The sequence below is a fragment of the Artemia sp. Qi Xiang Cuo genome, unplaced genomic scaffold (genome assembly GCF_049724085.1).
Source record: "Artemia sp. Qi Xiang Cuo unplaced genomic scaffold, ASM4972408v1 HiC_scaffold_3062, whole genome shotgun sequence".
Classification (NCBI taxonomy): Eukaryota; Metazoa; Arthropoda; class Branchiopoda; order Anostraca; family Artemiidae; genus Artemia; species Artemia sp. Qi Xiang Cuo.
This window is the reverse complement of record NW_028300457.1, coordinates 265964-284998: the sequence shown is the minus strand read 5'-3', so window position 1 is coordinate 284998 and position 19035 is coordinate 265964. Positions and strand designations below refer to the sequence as shown.

Here is a 19035-nt window from a genome sequence, read left to right as displayed (position 1 = left end):
GTTTCCGACAGTGCTACCACTTGTAGTTGGTTTACAGTTCAAATACTTCTCCTTGTCAGCATTCAATGCCACAATAACACTATCATATGAAAACAATTTCTCAAAATGCTTCATCTTCAACTTTTTAAAGATATGACTCACGTGTTTATCCTTCCACTGCGTAAAAATTACTGATTTAATACATGCAATAAAATAGGTAGTGTCGATGACCTGCCATAGAGTACCAATGGGAAAGCCGAGTCGTGCCTATGAGCAAGCATAGAGTACGATTGGTAGATCCGCAAACATATTTCATGTCATTAAAAGATACGTAGAAAAAATTTGAATAATTTCCAAGTCCAAAAAAATTCAGTCTAAAAAAAGGATGCTACTACAAACATTATTTTTGTAATAGTAAAAGTCACGACTAACATTTCTATATCATTCTCATTTTTAAATTGGAAAATATTAAACGTGAATTTTTTATGTTTCAAGTCCATTTTATGTCATTCTAAAACATGTAAAAAAGTTGAAAAAAAAACCATGTTGAAAAAAATAAAAAAAGTTAAAAAAACTCAAAAAAGTATAAAAAATGGGAGGGGGCTCCTCGGAGGTTGGGGGTAGGGGGCCCCTGGAGGTTGAGGTTCTTGGTGGTTAGGGTCATTGGTGGTTGTGATCCTTGATGGTTCAAACCCATAATCATCTCACTAGTTTATTTCTACGGATTTCTACGGATCGTTCTGAATTTCTCTATTAAAATTCTTTTCTTGGCATCTACATCTTTATTAGTTTCAACTTTTTAGTAAACCCCAATGCTAAGGCATATTTTATATTGACAACACCGCTCAAATGGTACTTGTGTATTATTCAGAACACAGTCGAGGAGTAAAGCTAGGTTAAGGCATAAGGTCATCTTGGCGCCCACGACTTGATTAGTTTCAACTTTTTAGCATACTCCAATGCTACACCATATTTTATATTGGCAACACTGCTCAACTGGTATTTTTGTATTATACAGAATACAGCCAAGAACTAAAGCCAAGGTAAGTCAAAAAAATCTTCTTGTCATCGTTAACCGTTTCCATAGATTGATACCATTGATGTTATTCCAAATTTATGTTAAGTTGCGTAAGAGTTACCACCCCCCTCGGACTTACCTTAACTGGTAAGCAGTTTCACTCTTTTAGCACTTTCATACAATCCAATTAAAAATATCATCCAGCTCTGTTTCACCCCTATTATTAAATCACCAATTAAGATCATTCATAGCAGAGTTATGCCAATGGAGTACCTTTTTCGCAAATTGAGTTAGTTTTACTCAAATAATACAAAAATTATGATTATTGTCCCCTTCGGCTGAAACCAGTATTTTTACAGAAAGTCCATTAAACTATTGAACACGTTATACCAAGGTCTCTTGTAGGCGTCAAATCTATTACACTTCTGTGCATATTCTTGTAGGTTTCCTTGTAGGTGTCAAATCTATTACACTTGTGAGCATATTCTTTGTACAGTTAATAGTAATTAATAGTGGTTCAGAAAATCGGTGTTGCCTCAGAAACCTGTCTGGTCATTTTATACGATCTCGTCCCTGAATTTCTACTTCCAAAACATAACATGTTTGGTCGTTTTATAGGTTCATAATATGGAGTGTATGGTCGTATTATACAACCTGTCCTGAAAGTACTAGATGGCTCACTACTAATATAATACTTAAGTTCATAAAATAATTTAATTTCAGCGAAATATTTGTAAATTAAGGGGAGGGGGTGAAATAAATCTCAGAAAGGGGTTAAAAACCTAATTCAACCTAACCTTACCCCACCCCCCTAATTTGCAAATATATAGGCTAGATTATACAATTCCAATGCATTCTGTCGCCCGTCATTTGTCCTTGTGGCTATGAAATCGGTTTGATCAGATCGTACATTTGGGAAACTTCTCGACTGTTTGGTATCATGGTTGCAGCGGTAGCTGCAACCTAGTAAAGAGCCATCCACAGCCAATAGTAACTAAAAGTTAAAAAACGTGTTTTAAAAAAAATTGCCATCTGACACTGATTAACGAATGGTGACGGGATTAATGTCCGTGAACGGGGTTAATGTCCAAGAGAATGTTCGTGTAAATGCTAGTATATGTACATATTAGTAGATTTTGTAAGATGTGAAACGATAGAAACATATTGTATAGTATGTAAATGTGATAAATACACTAAAATAACTTTATCCGATTTTTCAGTCTAGTTCTCTTAAAGCCCTATTAATTACTTGTTGATAAATTAAACAAAAATACGGTTGCGTTATAGTCTGTAGTTGAAGAGAGAACTCACTAACACCGTTGATCTCTTAGCGCGCTGGGAACTACCAGGTGGTATCTTCATGTCCTTCCGGAGCACATTATTTATGTATGAGTATTACTCGTACAACAATCACTAGATGCAATTAGTTTTCCAGTCGCGAGCCGGATCTCTCGAAGCACGTGACGTAAACTATGAAATCACCCTGACGACCTGGAAGCGGTTTGCTGAAGAGCAAAAGGAACCCAACAAAACAATGTTGAACACCGACCCATTATTTTTTAGACTTGTCATTTAAATCATTTAAGTTGATTTGATATTTTTTTCTATTGAAAGCAAACTGTTAGGCAAAAAATATAGGTCTAAGACATAAAATTACAATAATCTAAGCTGTTCTATACATTTCTGAAAAAACTTCTATATTCTATGTCCTCGACCGTATATCTATTTAATTCCAATAAAGAAGTCTTACATATTATGACTTATATTTTTAACACATTATCAATACTTTACAATAGAGATTGTACATCGTCGAGGCGGGAGAATTTAAATTCGCTACGGGGCCGGATTTATGTCGTGTGTAATTTTACATAAATATGTGTGACCAAAAGGATTTTTCTTATATACCATTATTTAAGTGTGATAATACTTATTTAGTGTATTGATTGTTTTTAACGCTCCTCGAGGGCAATTGGCATAGTCATCGGAAGTGTTTTTCGTTCCAATAATGTAATATTTACGAGCTCCATCACAATTTAAAACGTCGGGTTTACAAAGGTTGAAAACATTGTTAACATATTTAAATGGACAATGTACGTGTTTTGGAGTATCGTTTAAAAAAGCTTATGTTATCCAATTTAGGTTTTCGGTGACATCTTAACACTCTGTACCAGTAGAACATGCAACGATCTTCTTGCAACTGTAAACCATAAACACAGGCGGTGTTGTTTCAATACTTATCTGCAAATATTTGTCTTATTTGAAAAACAAATAATAAATGTCGTCTCCAAATTGATATTAGATACTTCAATTCATTTAATAATTATAACTTTTCACTTAATCAAACGAGAAATGTGTTCTTGGTATCTAATTGTCAAATAGTGTTGGGCGATATTCAATATCGATATTGATATATCGATATATCAGACGAAATATCGATATCGAATATCGAAACGTAAATATCGATATCGAAAACGATATTTCGGAATTTTCCAGTATTTTCAGCTTTTCTCGCCATCTACTCGTGAATGACCAACAGAAAAGGTCCCACAGAGAAAAAAGTTTTCCAAATCTTCCAGAAGAAGAAGAATAACCTATGAAATCCCATGACTCATAAGACGGAGCTAATGAATGCTCCAGAAACGTTGAAATAAACAACAATGACATTGTCATTCCTTATCATTCCACAGTTTGTATGTTTTTTAATGGAATGATTGAAACTTTTTTTAAAAAACAGAGGAATGTGCGATTTTATCTAGTTTTATTTAAAATTTACCACAGTTTTCAAAAAATCATAACATGTCTGTGTTGGTAAGTACATTTTTATGCTGGAAGTGCAATATCCTCCAAAAATGTGAAATTAGTCTCAGTTAACCAGTTTTTTTGTCATATTTACAAGTTGAATCAAGAAGGCACACTTGTGCCTCTTTAAAGAGGCGACCCACCACAATGTTAAGCAATTTCTGGTCCTAGAGGTCGCAGAGAGACGGAGGTGATTGCATTTTGTAGCCCATGCTCAAACTAAGAAACGTGCAAAATTCCATCTTCCTCCGACTTTATCTTCATGGGGTAAACTGGGCCGGAAGTTTCGACCCTCCCACCACAGCCCCCCTTTAACGCTGTCCGATCGGGCTGAAATTTAGAGGTTAAGCTTTACTAGGGCCCAGGAGCTTATCCCCGGAATTCACTCCTTCCCTGTTTTCCAAAAACCAGATATAGCCACTTAATGTTCATTTCTCTTTTTTTTTATTAGCCACGCCTACAGGCCACAGTTGGCAACGGATCCAGGTAAATGAGGACTCATTCGAAGCGGAATTTGACCTGTTAGGGCCTTTTGATATTTTCAGACTGAAAAAATTATCCCCCGAATTTACATTTACGAAAAACCTTGTTTTCCTATAAGAGCCCATGTTAAATTTTCCCACCACAGCCCCCCTTTAACGTTGTCCGATCGGGCTGAAATTTAAAGGATAAGCTTTTCTAGGGCTTGGGAGCTTATCCTCGAAATTTCAGCTTAATCTGATCACTCCTTCTTTGTTTTCCAAAAACCAAATATCAAGTTTTGTGGGGATTTGCTTGCCTCAAAAATAGATAGCAAAGACTAAAAATAATTTAACAATTGTCTCTGTGGTACAGTGGTCGCTACTACTGACTGTCAGGCGGAAGACCCGGGTTCGATTCCCAGTTAGAGGAATTTTTTTATATTGAATTTCAAGTTTAAAAAAGAAACTCAGTTTCTTTTTTAAATCCAATCTAATAAATCCTTCGGCTCAACAGGCGTCTCCAGAAGAATATCACAGTCGGCCTTCAGGTTACAGGTAAGTCTCCACTGGTTTGATAACACGCCGTATACCCGCATGCTCGAAGACAAGTTGAAAAAAGAAAATCTTACTGCGCATTTGATTTGAGTATTCAGGAATTAAAAGCCTTAACACAAGAATCTTCAAGAGCGGGGGGTTTGGGGTGCGGCAGCTCCCCAACTTTAACTCCTGACACGATCAGCTAACAGTTAGTCAAGCAATAATAAGTAATAAATTGTATAAAAACGTGCAGAAATTATTTGAAAAAACTATGTTTTCTAAAGAGTTAAAGAGGCTGAGTCACAAGTTCGAACCTTAAAACGTACAGGGATTAGGAGGTACAGTTGGGGGGCTGTCGCCCCCCAAACCCTCCACTTTCGCAACCTTTAAATAAAAAAAAAGTTTTTTAAACTGAAAGTAAGGAGCGACATTAAAACTTAAACAAACAGAAATTATTCCGTATATGAAAGGGGCTGTGCCCTCCTCAACGCCTCGCTCTTTAAGCTAAAGTTTTTATTGTTTAAAAAAAACAGTTGTGAGAAAGTCAAACTTTAGCGTAAAGAGCGAGGCGTTGAGGAGGGCATAGGCCCTTTCGTATACGGAATAATTTCTGTTCGTTTTAATTTTTAATGCCGCTCCTTACTTTCAGTTTGAAAAACTTTTTTTTATTTAAAGGTTGCGAAAGTGGGGGGTTTGGGTTGCGGCAGCCCCCCAACTGTACCTTCTAATCCTTGTACGTTTTAAGGTTCGAACTTGTGACTCAGCCTCTTTAACTCTTTAGAAAACGTAGATTTTTTTCAAATAATTTCATTAAGGGTCTTCTAGAAGGGTCGTGATTCTACCTGGTTGATAACAAATTAGGCTATATGAAAACTTTGTGTGGAGTTATAGCCTAGTAAAGTGTTGATGGAACAAAGGCAGTCACGCACCCTGTTTGAATGAGTCCCCTTAGGTTTATGTGAAATTCCCAGTAAGATTCTGGAAAACTTTTATAAAACTAATACAAACTTAACCTAGACTAGGCTATAGTGGAGGGGTTATATTGGGTAAAACCTCCCAGTGCTTGGCTAATGCATAATCTTTGACAAGTAGGCTATCCTGATCAAAATACACTCATCCTAAACATTTAAAACAGGCCCCAAATCTTGGGCACAATGTATAAGTTTAGGCTTTTGGTATGGGTGGTAAATTTGCAGGTGGCATAACAATTTAGCTAAGATGAAAGTAAATACATCATTTCATGCCTTTTTTATGCTATTTCATAATCCAATAATCGCTTTTGCTGTAAATTGCATATTGAGCCCTTGAAGGGGCCCTGAAGGTATTTTATATGAATTATGAAAGAGCATAAGAAGTATCAAATGATGTTTCCACTTTCATTCTAGTAGATTACATGGTCCATTGCAAAGTTACCATGAAATTTACCCCCCCCCCCCCCCCAAAAATTCCAAAAAAATACCTGAAATTTTTTAAGCAAAGTTACAAAATACAAAATAAAGTGATAATTTTTTTTGAAGCATTTTATAAAATTAAAAAATATGAAAAAAGTTTATATTTGTGTTGCCCAATAAATGAGGTTTGATTGTTATAAATAAGTATTTTTGGTATATATTACTCTTGAACAACTTATTTATGAATAATTGATATGTTTTTAACACCTTTTCAGTAACTTAACTACTGTTGATAACTTCTTTGTGTGGTTAAAAAAATTAAATTCATTTGGGGCCCCTTTAAGGGCTCAAGATACAACTTGCAACAGAAGCAATTACTAAATTATGAGGGATATCACCCCCCTGATTGAAGGGCAACCCAGCTTACCTAGCACTCTGCAACGTCGCTTGACTCCTGGATTGTACCTTATGACATGCACAAGAAATACTCTGATTGGCAAAAAGCTACCAAAAGAAGTGAAAATGCTGACCCTCATGCCAACCATACCTGTCAAGCAGACCTCTTGTAGGAAGATGAGCCTCAAGCTCCGACAATTATTTTTTTACTGTTTATATGTTTTTATGACTTTTGTGCTTTCACACTAGTTCATTTTTTATGGATGATTAAATGAATCTTATTCGTTTTAATTATATTCGATGTTAACTGACCACTTCGAAAGAGGTATACAAGTCGTAAGAAAACTTGTTTTTGAGATTTCAAGATGGATATATTATGGACATATTACAGACAAAATATGGAAATAATTTGGCTGAAAAGGAAACACTTTTGAATACTGAAGGGACATATGCATTGACAAAAAAGTTCGCAGCCCTGTATACTCACCCTTCAGCCCTGTTTATTAATAAAATCATCATTGTTAAAATGATGATGTGACAATGATGTGACAATGATGGTTATGGGGCTTATAGCCCCATAACCCAAAATACTTTTATTGATTCCCAGCTGGTTAAGTGTAGAAGTAGAATTTCTCAGCCCACCTCGTAAAAGTCAGGGTTTAAGTCAGGTACAGGGAACCTATGCTAGGTAAATATGCAACCTCAGACTGGTATAGCCTCGTACGTTGGTGATAAAAAGTATCAATCAAGCTTTTAGACCATAATTTTAGCTCTTCAACTGAAATTAACAACCTCCCTTTGCCACACAGGGTCAGGAGGCTTAAATTATAGTTTGAAGGTTAGATTGACACTTCTTTTACCACGGCACTAGTTTCTTGTCCGAACAGTCCGAGGTTACATAGGTCCCTGTGATGAAGCTGGTATGAAGTATGTAATGGGTAAGTCAGAGGGCGTCTTTCAAAAATGTAGAAGTGCACTAAAGGGTTCTGTAATGTTGCCTGTTTGTGTGTCCTGTTTTTATGCTGCTTCTATGCTCAGTCAGGAAGAATGAGTCTGATGATTTTTTCCTTTGGTAATTAAATAGTGTCACAGCCTCTCCAGGTTGTGCTCGGTTGATTTGATTATTCTTTAGGCAGATGCGTTTCCGACAACTCGTCTAGCCTAGACTCTACTGCCTAGACTCTAGGCGGTAACACTGTCTTGACTTTGAAATCTCATTAATATCAGAGTATTGTCTTGCTACATGGCTATTGGACTAGTAGATAACATTTCTGTAAAACAGATTGGCAAAATATGATATTTTGGCAAATCTTTGATATTTAGAAATTTAGCTGATAATATACTGTAATTTTTCATCATTTTCTTTTGCTTATTGATTTAGAGTACATAGCAAAATCCAACCCTATATGCCAAATCGAATCCCCACATTTGGTCCATTATTTGCTGGTTGGTACTACCACTTTATTTAACAAAATCAGTTCCATTGGATTCTATTTGCCTCTGAATGTTTAATATATTGCAGGTGAAAAATGCCAAGTCCTTTGTGGGAATATTTTACAAAAGTATCGGCTAAGTCTGCACTATGCAAAATATGCAAAAAACGTGTTGCTACCTCTGGAAATACCACCAACATTAATGCTCATCTCAAGACAAACCACAAAAAACAATACCAAAGCATAAAAGGAAGTACATCGGCCGGGGGTGCCAGTGTTAACCCTGATTCTGATTCTTGTCCATCTAATGATTTACATGATTCAAGTCAAATTGTCCCATCACATAGCCAAGACTCAACCAGACCTTTGAGTCAAGCTAGTGACCCTACCCAAGTTACCCGTGATAGAAGTGACCAGACTGACTCAGGAGCACCAAGTGCAAAGCAGCCGAGAATTGACTCGTTGCTACAGACCAAGTACAGTGCAAAGCACCCTAAAACTGTATAAATGAACAAACTGGTTGTGAAATTCATTGCAAAAGATATGCAACCCCTCTCTGTTGTTTCAAATCCTGGGTTTATTGATCTGGTGCAGGGCCTTGACCCTAATTATACTTTGCCATCCCGAGCTAAAGTGACAAGAGATCTTCTCCCTGAAATCTATGCTGTAGAGAAATTGAAACTGCAGGAGGCGCTAAAAAAAAGTAGGATATGTTTCCCTTACCACAGATATATGGACCTCCCAGGCGACTAAGGGTTTCATGGCTGTCACTGTACATTACATTGATGAGAAAGGCTGCCTCTGCAGCAACGTGCTTACTACTGCGAAAATTGAAGAAAGGCATACTGCTTATGCTATCACAGCTCATCTTCTGAAAATTGCCACTGAGTGGGGGATTAAGGAAAAGGTTGTAGCTGTAGTTACCGATAATGGAGCAAATGTGGTACGGGCTGTAAAAGATGCTGCATCTGCTGTAGGTAAAGGCTGGAGACATGTTTCGTGCTTCGCATATACTCTGAATTTGATTGTGAGGGGTGCTATTGATGATACTGCTGACTTGTCACCTCTTGTCCAAAAAGCTAGGAACATAGTCAGCTTTTTCAGACGTAGTGTTGTAGCTGCCGACAAGCTGCGCCAGGTTCAGATCTCTATTGACAATGTTTGCACCAAAAAACTGATACCTGATGTGACCACTAGACGGAATTTGCCTCTCATTGTGCTGCGTAGTCTACAAGATTTGAAAGAGTTGGTACCAAGTTTGCTTGTGCTTCTCGGTAAAGTAGATCTACTACTCACTGAAAGTGAGTGGGATGTTATATCAAACGTGATCGCGGTACTTACACCTTTTGACGAGGTCACAATCGAGCTCTCTTCTGAAAGCTATCCCTCCATCTCAAAAGTCCTGCCTTTATCCAAGATTTTGAGACGCCACCTGGTTCAGGTAGATTGTGGTGGATTTTCAAATGTCGCCGAGGACTTCCGCAAGGCTTTGATGGAGAAAATGCAAGCTAGGCTTACAAGCCTCGTCAGGTCACACCCGTGACGATTGCCACATACCTTGATCCGCGTTTCAAGAAAATGTATATTTCCGCTGACGATCTTGTCTCGGTTGAGGGGAAAATGGCAAGAGAGATGGATTTGACCTTGCTGTCTGCTTAATCCGTAGCAGCAAGTACAAGTACCGTCATAAACCCCACCAGACAGCATTGACAGGCTCATGACAGTTTGTGGGGCTCATATGACGAAGTTCTGGTAGTCAACTCAGGACATGGTTCGACAGCAGCCGAGTCTATCATGGCTCTGTAGCTTTTTAACAGAGAATCTGTAGTTCCAAGAAAAACGGATCCACTCGAGTAGTGGAATTCTCGCAACATGGGCTCTCAGAAATATCTGTACGAGGTTGCCATATAATTTATGTCTGTGCCCGCCACCAGTGTCCCTTCTGAGAGAGTTTTTTCCAAGGCCGGTCAGTTGATCACCGAGCGGCAAAACCGACTCTCTGGGAAAAACATTGACATGTTGCTGTTTTTGAATAGCCAAATATAGCCGCGTTTTTTTCTTGATCCCAAGTAGTTTCATGTCTGGGTTTTCGTGATATTCTTTCATATAATCAAAGTTGGTTTTTTCATTGTTCAATGTTGTATTATTCGAAGTTTTTATAAAAAAATGATGCAAAATACTCTTTAACTACGATTTTCGTTATTTAACTTTGCCAAAAACAAGAGTGTATCGGGGCCAAAAACAGTTCCGAAATATCGATATCGATATATCGAATATCGAAAGTAAAAATATCGATATATCGATAAATCGAAAAATCGAAATATCGCCCAACACTAGCTTTATCTACAGCGCAAACAATATATACTCCAGATGTCGAAATAATGAACTCACAAACGAAAGCGGGTATATAAATAAATAGGTGCGAGAGGGTGTGATTAAACGATCGTAATTTTAGAATTAGTTTTCGCAAATTCTACATTTAAAAGTTATAACACAAATTAAGTACACTCCTAACATAAATCTAATTTTTTTTAAAATAAACACGTCCGTTCATCTTTTGGCCACATTTTAATACCTACAACGGGATCCGGAACTGACCCCCCCCCCCATATTTAAACGAGTTTTTTTTCGTTCAATTTATTCCACTTCGTTTTATTAAAAGGGACAGTGTATTATTGTGAGTTAAAAATTTTTAAGATATTGAGACAGTAAAGACTAGGCTCATTAAGTTTTTTTCTATCAATTGTTGATTGCTAAATCTTTAAATTTATACCTAAAAATGTTTTTTATAATAATTAAATTTTATTTATAAATATTTATATTTCAAATTAAAAATTTTTTTTTGAAAAATAAAATTTTTTAGGTATTTAATTTATTATAAATTTTTCAATGTTTTTATCAATATTATTGGTCCCCCCCTCAAGGATGCTCCATGATGGGATGGTAATTGAAAAAAGTAATTGTTCTGGTTTTTTTATTTTTAATAACTAACTGGTATAATTTAAAAATATTGTTAGAACAACATCAACATAAAATTATAAGCCCATTCCGTTTTAAAATTTCAAGCAATTTGATTAACGTCCGTCAGTTTTATGACTTATTTATTACCAACGCTTTTGTTTTTCATACATAACAACTAGCAAAATATTCCAATTTATATTGTGATTTTGAATATTAAAATATCACTTTTTAATAAATTATTTTTTTTTATAGTTATGCATGTTTTTTTTAAAATTAATAAAGTCTTTCTTATGAATAAAAATATTTTGTAATTTTATTATTTGATTGAAAAAAAAGTATTTCTTATTAATACATATTTATTTGTTATTAAATTGAATTGTATAAAAATAAAGATAGGCACATTGTTTATTTCTTGTAGAAAATCATATTTAAAACTGTGTAGTAAAGAAAATCTCCTAAATTTAAAAGGGAGGGGGCGGGGGGTGGGATTTTTCCGCTTAGTATTTAGGGTTAATGTAACTTGAATTAGTGGCAATTATACCCTCAATGGCGATTCCGAGGAAACGGTTCCGCGAGAATAGGTATATAACCAAAATACCATAACGACTTATTAAACACAGTCCATACATTTCTTACATACCAATCAGTTAGTGAAAACCTAATTAGTTACCTTCAACAAAGTCAGACCGCCGGCCTAGTATCTATATGAAATCCTCCCGCCTCTCCGCATTCCTACCTCTATTTCCCAACCGGGCTACTGCTTTACAATTAACCGTGATAGTAGTTACGACTTCGTTACCGTGCGCAACTATAGGTTATATTTTCGTATTTGTGCCAACTCAAACCTAAAGTTATGAGGGAGAGGGTTTATTTCGGTCTCTAGGCTAAAAACATCTATCACGACAAGTGCTATTAGTTAACTGGTTTCTAAAATACAATAATTGGAATTACATTGTTAACCAGAGGGAAAATAAATAAATACTTGTTAACAAACTCCAAAAATCGGTACTAAAGATTTATTATACGAAGCTAATAACACGAAATTTATTGTAATTATCAGAAAATTAATTAAAGACCTACAACACAGTGTTTATCTATTATTCGATATTTCTAGGAGGTTTGGTGCTTGTTAGTTTTTGTAAGTGTTTCTCTCCTAATTTGAAAAATCTCCTTAAAAGATATGCACGTATATTCCCTAAAGTTGAATTCAAAGTAATAGTAAAAAATTAAAAGTTTTATTAGTTTTTTCATAGACATAGTAGAATTTATATTTGGATGTGATTAAAATCTTTTTTTATTTTTAAAACTCGAAACTGAAAATTATCTGTATCATTCTCACTTATCTTTCAATGAAAAAAATATGAAATTCTAGTCTACGGACAGTAATCAAAACTCGAAGATTAAATATTCAACTCACGCAATCAACATCCTAAAAAATTGGTCGCCAGTAAGAGAAACCACCATCAATTTATTAACCACGTAATGCTATATATAGAATCTAACTGTGCAACCGTGGCCGAATGTGTAATGACCGCTAATTGAACGACTATGGAACTCCTAATTAACGATAAATTTTGTATTAGTATATAAACATTTTCGCGTTAGATTACTAATTAAGTTCATAATTTTAATATTAAGAGTAACATTTTAAAGATTTAAACATTTTATTCTAGAATACATAAACTACTTTCCTTACAGAACAGTATCCAAAACCAGCTAAGGCTGAACACAATCCCTTTGCTCCAACGGAAGAAACACCAGTAAACCCCCCGAACGCACATTAACTGCTCAAAACCTCCAGTGATTATATGACCGACCAAGTGGAATCGAGACGTATTTAAAGAAAAAAATCCATAAGTTAACAGGGTTAGGTCTGCTCCTATTACAAAGGGGATTAGCTGCACCTTTATATATCTTAATATCGTCGCATGTCAAATGGACTATTAAGAAATAAAAAAGTTCATGTCGTAAATGTAATTTTCTAGAGTGAAAGGACTGTCAATTCCGACCCAATACTTACGGACCAGACATAACAGCCCAAGGATAAAACGTACTAAGAACATAAACCCGAAACAACACTTCCTTTGCAAAATTACACGAAAGAACCACTTGAGAAAACTACTTGGGATATTGGAACTAAAGAATAACAGTCTTAAGTTACCAACATGGTTGCCAAAGAAGCCGGACCATAACATTACACTACACAAACGCCGGGTCCTCATATAACCAATTATACAGAAAAGAACATGTAATATCCACAGCAATGAGACAATCCCGATTAGCAAAATTAAGGTAACTAAGTTTATATACGACTAGCCATCCACGAAATTTTATTTTATAATAACTAAACTATTATCATATATAATGATTATTTTCAGAAGTTTTAACTTATCGAATTTTTTTAGACGTAGGAATCTGAAGAAATTGTAAATCTAAGAAAGATGATTCTTTATACTAATAAAATTTATAAAAGCGTTAATTATGATATAAATATCTGGTAAATTCTGAAAAACTCACTAGAATTGTATACGTTTTACGTATTGCTCTGTAGTTTTTCTTGCACATAACAATTTTATAAAATTCTAATCTTAAAAATCAATCACAAGCTCCATTGGTTCTTTGACGCGCCGCAACATTTTTTTTTACAAGGTTTTATTTTTTCTAATCCAATTTTTTATAATAGTGTATAGAGTAGTCTATTGACAAGGGTAGATTCTGAATAGCAAATGCTAGCCCCCAAAAAGATACGACAATTTTGTAAGGTTAGACATTACATATAAAGATGGGATTGGCTTAAATTGATATAAAAAAATTTACCCTGATTAAGAGTATATTTCAATCGATTAAGTATAATTAACTCATTATGTCTTTGTAATATTTGAAAAGAATAGAATATTTCTGGTTATTTTGTTGTGTCATTATTCGGAATCCATTGGGTGTGGCCTTGTTTATTCTGAGTTTTAGTTTTTCTTTTTTGTTAATTGGAAAAAGAGAAAAAAAAATCACCCTAATAAAACCCTACAAAACAAACCTGTGGGTCCAAGGCGGTCACTCATCAAAGGACGGCCCGTCACAAAATTTGTGCGTCGTACATTATTTGAAGAGTAGTGGTAATTTAAACATGTGAGTTCCGTGTGATGTATGTTTTTATTATAATTCGAGTTTGGTGTACACAACCCATAAACGTACGAAATTTAAATATGATATATTACTTAATATATTATGTATTGCTTAATTAATTTATAAAGAATGTTATCATGTTTATTTATTGTTTTTATAAAAAACTTAGTCATAAAAAATAATTATCTAACAATAACTTTTAAGGAAAGAATCTTAAGCTTAGCAAATATCTTCATTATAAATCATATAGTAAAATACCTTAATCTTCTCATTTTAGCTAATTCTGGGCACTCTCTAAGTATGAAGTTGGAAACCATTAAAATAATATAACTGTGAGGGCTAGACTGGGTTTCCAATTCTATATACATCATACATAATCGAATTTACCGGGTTGGAGCTTTAACTCATAAATGGATAGTATAAATTAAGGTAGGATAAATTTATATTGTTAGTGTTGTTTTAGAGAATTTCTTTTTTTTTATTGACATGAAATAACAAAAAAAACTACTTTAAATTTTGACATCTGTCAGAAGTAACTTTATATACATATGACATGAGTTCGAAAGAAAAAGAAAGGAAAATTCAAGCAAAAGAATACCTTCCATAATATATCGGTCTGCCTCTTGCCCTTTACAAGCCCCCCAAGAAAACTTTAATTAATGTAAGTGAAATTAATTTGTGATATGTTAAATTCAACCGTGGGAAAATTCGCTATGTTACTAAAATTAATTTTGATAAATTACAATTTCGGGTTGATAATTTTTTGTAGGGTCTATGTAAAAAGCTTTAATTCTATACTAATGGGGCAATATTTCATAGGTATGAGTTAGTCGGTTGTAGTTAAGTTATTTATCCTTGCATCATTTGTCTCATGGTCAACACGAATTTATCTAGTTATTTTCTAAGCAAGTTCGAAGTTACCTCTTACTGTGACTCTTCCGTCGCCGCGTTTTTTTATTGGAACTAACATCAGGGCACTCAAGCTAAATTACAACGGCAGACCCCGTCTCAATCACTGATTCCCGGGATATGTGTCTGTCGTATCGAGATTGATCTTCAGCTGAGCCCGTTCTCTGTAGGTTGAGGCTAAGTAACAAGTTTACGAAGAGACCTGCCCTGATAGAAATTTCAAGTTAATGTCAATTCTATTTTCAAACCTTGAATCTTACTTGAAGGTCTAATATGAAACGACCTTCTCCAGGCCTAGCGTCAAGAAAAAAGCTCACTTATGTATGAGCTTGAAAGCTACAGATACATCAATTTCTAATACCGATTTCATACGTCTGTCCTCAGGCAAAAATAATTGGAGATACCGGCCTTTTGCCTAATACCGTGTTGTCAATACTAAAAGCTCTTTACTTAATCATTTGATTCTGTCAAGACTTCATTTAATATGGCTCCAAAAACTTCTTTGCGGCAATTCTTTATTGCGTCAACCGCAAAGTCAGAGCTTTTCCTTCTCGTGCGGTTTAGTATTTTGATTTTCCTGATTAGAAATCAAGCAGGGCTTGCACTATCCCCGAATTTTTGGGTATTTCCCCGAAAATCTATGCGTCACCCCGACAGTGAGTTTCCCTGCCAAATATTACTTTGCATACCATAATTCTTCACTACTCTCTTGTTCGTTTAGTTTCGTCTCTTTTGTTACTTTTCATAAAAACCATACAGATGCAATATGCAACTGCAAATATTGCAATATACACAGTTCTTCATATGTTGAAAAAAAAGCATCGTCTTTATGAAATGAGTTTAAAGCATTTCGAATGCAGTTTCCCAATCGTCTTTTCTTACATCATTCGTAGTCAAGAATTTTATTTTCAACTTGAATAGAATTATAGAACCCATTCATTACTATACAGCTTCAGCCTTCAGTTGGATTTTGAAACTGACAGCTGACAGATTGTTTCTACAGCTGAATTGTAAGTTTGCAGATTTTCTTTTTCTTTTGGTGTTTTTATAGAAGATTTTCTTAATGTTTAATACTCAATTGTTGAACGCCTGACAGAAAATACAATCTTCCTTCTGAAACATTTTTTAGCCCCCCCTCCCCCCCCAAAAAAAAAAAACTTCTATTGAGACAAGCTTTAGCTATAGACTAAGCTATGTACAAGGTTGGGGAATTAAATATTGAAAGGGAAGTTACCCCAGAAATATGATTCATAAATAAATTGTAAATTATTGCCTATAGGGGGCTATCATTGTGAAATGATAATACATCATTTTTTTTTATTGAAAGCAGAAAGCCAGAAAGATAATTACTTTTTTCATTTAAAGTGGAGACAGAAGAAAATTATATCAAATTCCCTGGGAAACCATTGAAATATTTTGATAGACCCAGGACCCCCCATTGGGACTTGTTCATTGTCTTGGACATTTTACGATTTCTCATAGGCTACTTGCCTAATTTGTTGTCGTCTTTGTACCCCTTTACTCATACCCTCAACTTTTTTTCAAGGAACACTAAGCTGTTTAACGTTATTTTGCGTGTTTGTTTGAACCATATAGTGACCTAGTTAATTATCAAGTAAATTATTTTTCTAATGTAAAGCTGAGACGGTATCCTATCAAGGTGGTATCCAGAGGGGGGGGGGCAGGGAGATAATACGTTTAAATGATAATGTCTCGAATTTTTTTATTGAAAGCAGGGATGCCAATGGTGGGTAAAGCATAGTATATATTAAATAAGTAAACTAATCTAGGTACTCCCCCCCCCCCCTAAACCCCAAAAAAACAATAGTTTAAATATTTTAAACGCAATGACAAACCACGCTTTGCGATCCAATTCTCTATTGACTGATACCTGTTTAACTAGTTTCCTTTAGCATATATCTTGTGTGTTTATCAGCTAGTTGATTAGTACCGATGATATATGAATTATTATTTCCGTAACAACCTCATCCCCCCTTTCTGAGGTTATTTACATAATATCTGGTTAGATACAAATGGTTCTCTTTTTTTTTTGGAGAATGACCAGCTGGTACTGACAAAATATATAAAACTGTCAATAATATCTCTATTTTGGTTATATTTAATTATTGAGGAGGGTTATTTGAGCCGGAATTTTCGATTTTACGCTAAGCTTTTTCCAAATATCATGGTCACTTTTTTTACACAATACCCCCCTCCCCACCTGCGGTCCATATATAACTGTATAAATACATTTCATCGTTGTGTCGAATCTTGTGACGACATTCTTTCTTGTTATATTCTTTCGTGTTCTTTCATATTGTAAAGTAAGAATTTTATTGGTTGATTTTTTTTAATATTTTCCTAGGGCTATGTCCCGGACCATCAAGGGGGTGGGTGTATTTTCAGAAAAGAGGCCATGATATTTGGAATAAGGAGGTGTTGTTTAAGGAGGGGGAAACTATTAAAATCGTTACTTTTCTGTACTTCAATGAGTTGTCTTAGGGATTTGGGGAAGAAGCTAAAGGAGTCTAAAAAACGGATCTTATTCACGCACTTGGGTATGATATTATAAGAAAAAGAACCATCTACCCATGCGCCATCTACAACTCCACCTCGTTGCAATCGTGCCAATGCCGGTAAAATAAATTTCATGTCATAGCTGGAATTGTGTATATAGACAGGTAGAAACAATTGTTGACTAACGTCTAAATAACACGATTGATGGGCCACTCCACGAAAATTGCTCAATCCCGATACAATCGGGTTGCCCAAATGATCGTGGTCGCGGACCATCCCTTTACCCCCTTTTCCCTTACCCCCTTGACATGACAAAGAAGAAGTCTAAGCTATCAGTTAATAACATGAATACGATGTAATGTTAAAAAAAATATAACATAATTTGTGAGATAATCTCTCACGAAACATAATAAAAGAAAAAAATTATGCTTTTTTCTATTATGTAAGACACGATTTTAAACTTGTGGAGTTAAATTCTATTTACCCAAGCTCGTAAATGATATAAAAAGAAAGAATTATACTAGTCTAAGGAGGACTCTAACCTATCTACATTTTAAATACGATGTGCATAAAAAAATAACACAATTTTGCGTATTAGTTCCGTCAGACTTTTATTCCAAATATTAATAGTCCTCACCCTCAACCTCCTCAATACCAAAGCCCCCCCACCTTACACATTACAGATATTTTGCATATTTTAAGGACATGCATTGGTTGTTTCTTAAACCAATTTTTTATCTTAAATAGACGATATTCTTATAATCCACTTATGAATCGTTTTACCCAAAATGCCTTTTAGCTACCTGAAAGGGTATTACAAAGCGTGTGAATGATGCGATAGATATATACACCAGTCGGCTGTATATCTAGACCCTGACGCCGCGCCGGTGGATCGACCGAACGCCGCCGGTGCGCCAAGCGCGCGCCGCCTCCGACAGAGGCGGCGGCCTTCGGTCGACTTTAAATTAATTTTGCGGCAATTCTTTATTGCGTCAACCGCAAAGTCGGAGCTTTTCCTTTTCGTTTGGTTTAGTATTTCGATTTTCCAGATTAGAAATGAAGCAGGGCTTGCACTGTCCCTAAGTTTTCGGGTATTTCCCCGAAAATATATGCGTGACCCCGAAAAAAATTGGGTTCCCCGAAAATCACGCAATCACGGTGCCACCCCTAGCGATTTATCACCAGTGACTTCCCTGCCAAATATTACTTTGCATACCATAATTCTTCACTAATCTCTTGTTCATTAATTTTTGTCTATTTTGTTACTTTGCATAAAAAACAGACAGATGCAATATGCAATTGCAAATATTGCAATATACACAATTCTTCATGTGTTGAAAAAAACAAATCATTTCGAATCATTTCGTTTAAATCATTTCGAATGTAGTTTCCCAATCGCTATTTCTAATATCGTTCGTAGTCAAAAATTTTATTTTCAAGTTGAATAGAATTTTAGAACGAATTCACTAAAATATAGCTTCAGTCTTAAGTTGGATTTTGAAATTGACAGCCGA

General features: G+C 35.2%; 1 protein-coding gene across 1 annotated transcript; it reads left to right on the top strand.

Moving 5' to 3' along the window:
• Positions 1-8774: 8774 nt before the first annotated feature.
• LOC148938640 (E3 SUMO-protein ligase ZBED1-like) lies at positions 8775-9557 on the top strand. The gene has a single exon (XM_089107644.1). It carries the CDS (start codon positions 8775-8777, stop codon positions 9555-9557), a length of 783 nt encoding a protein of 260 aa, XP_088963770.1.
• Positions 9558-19035: the final 9478 nt, after the last annotated feature.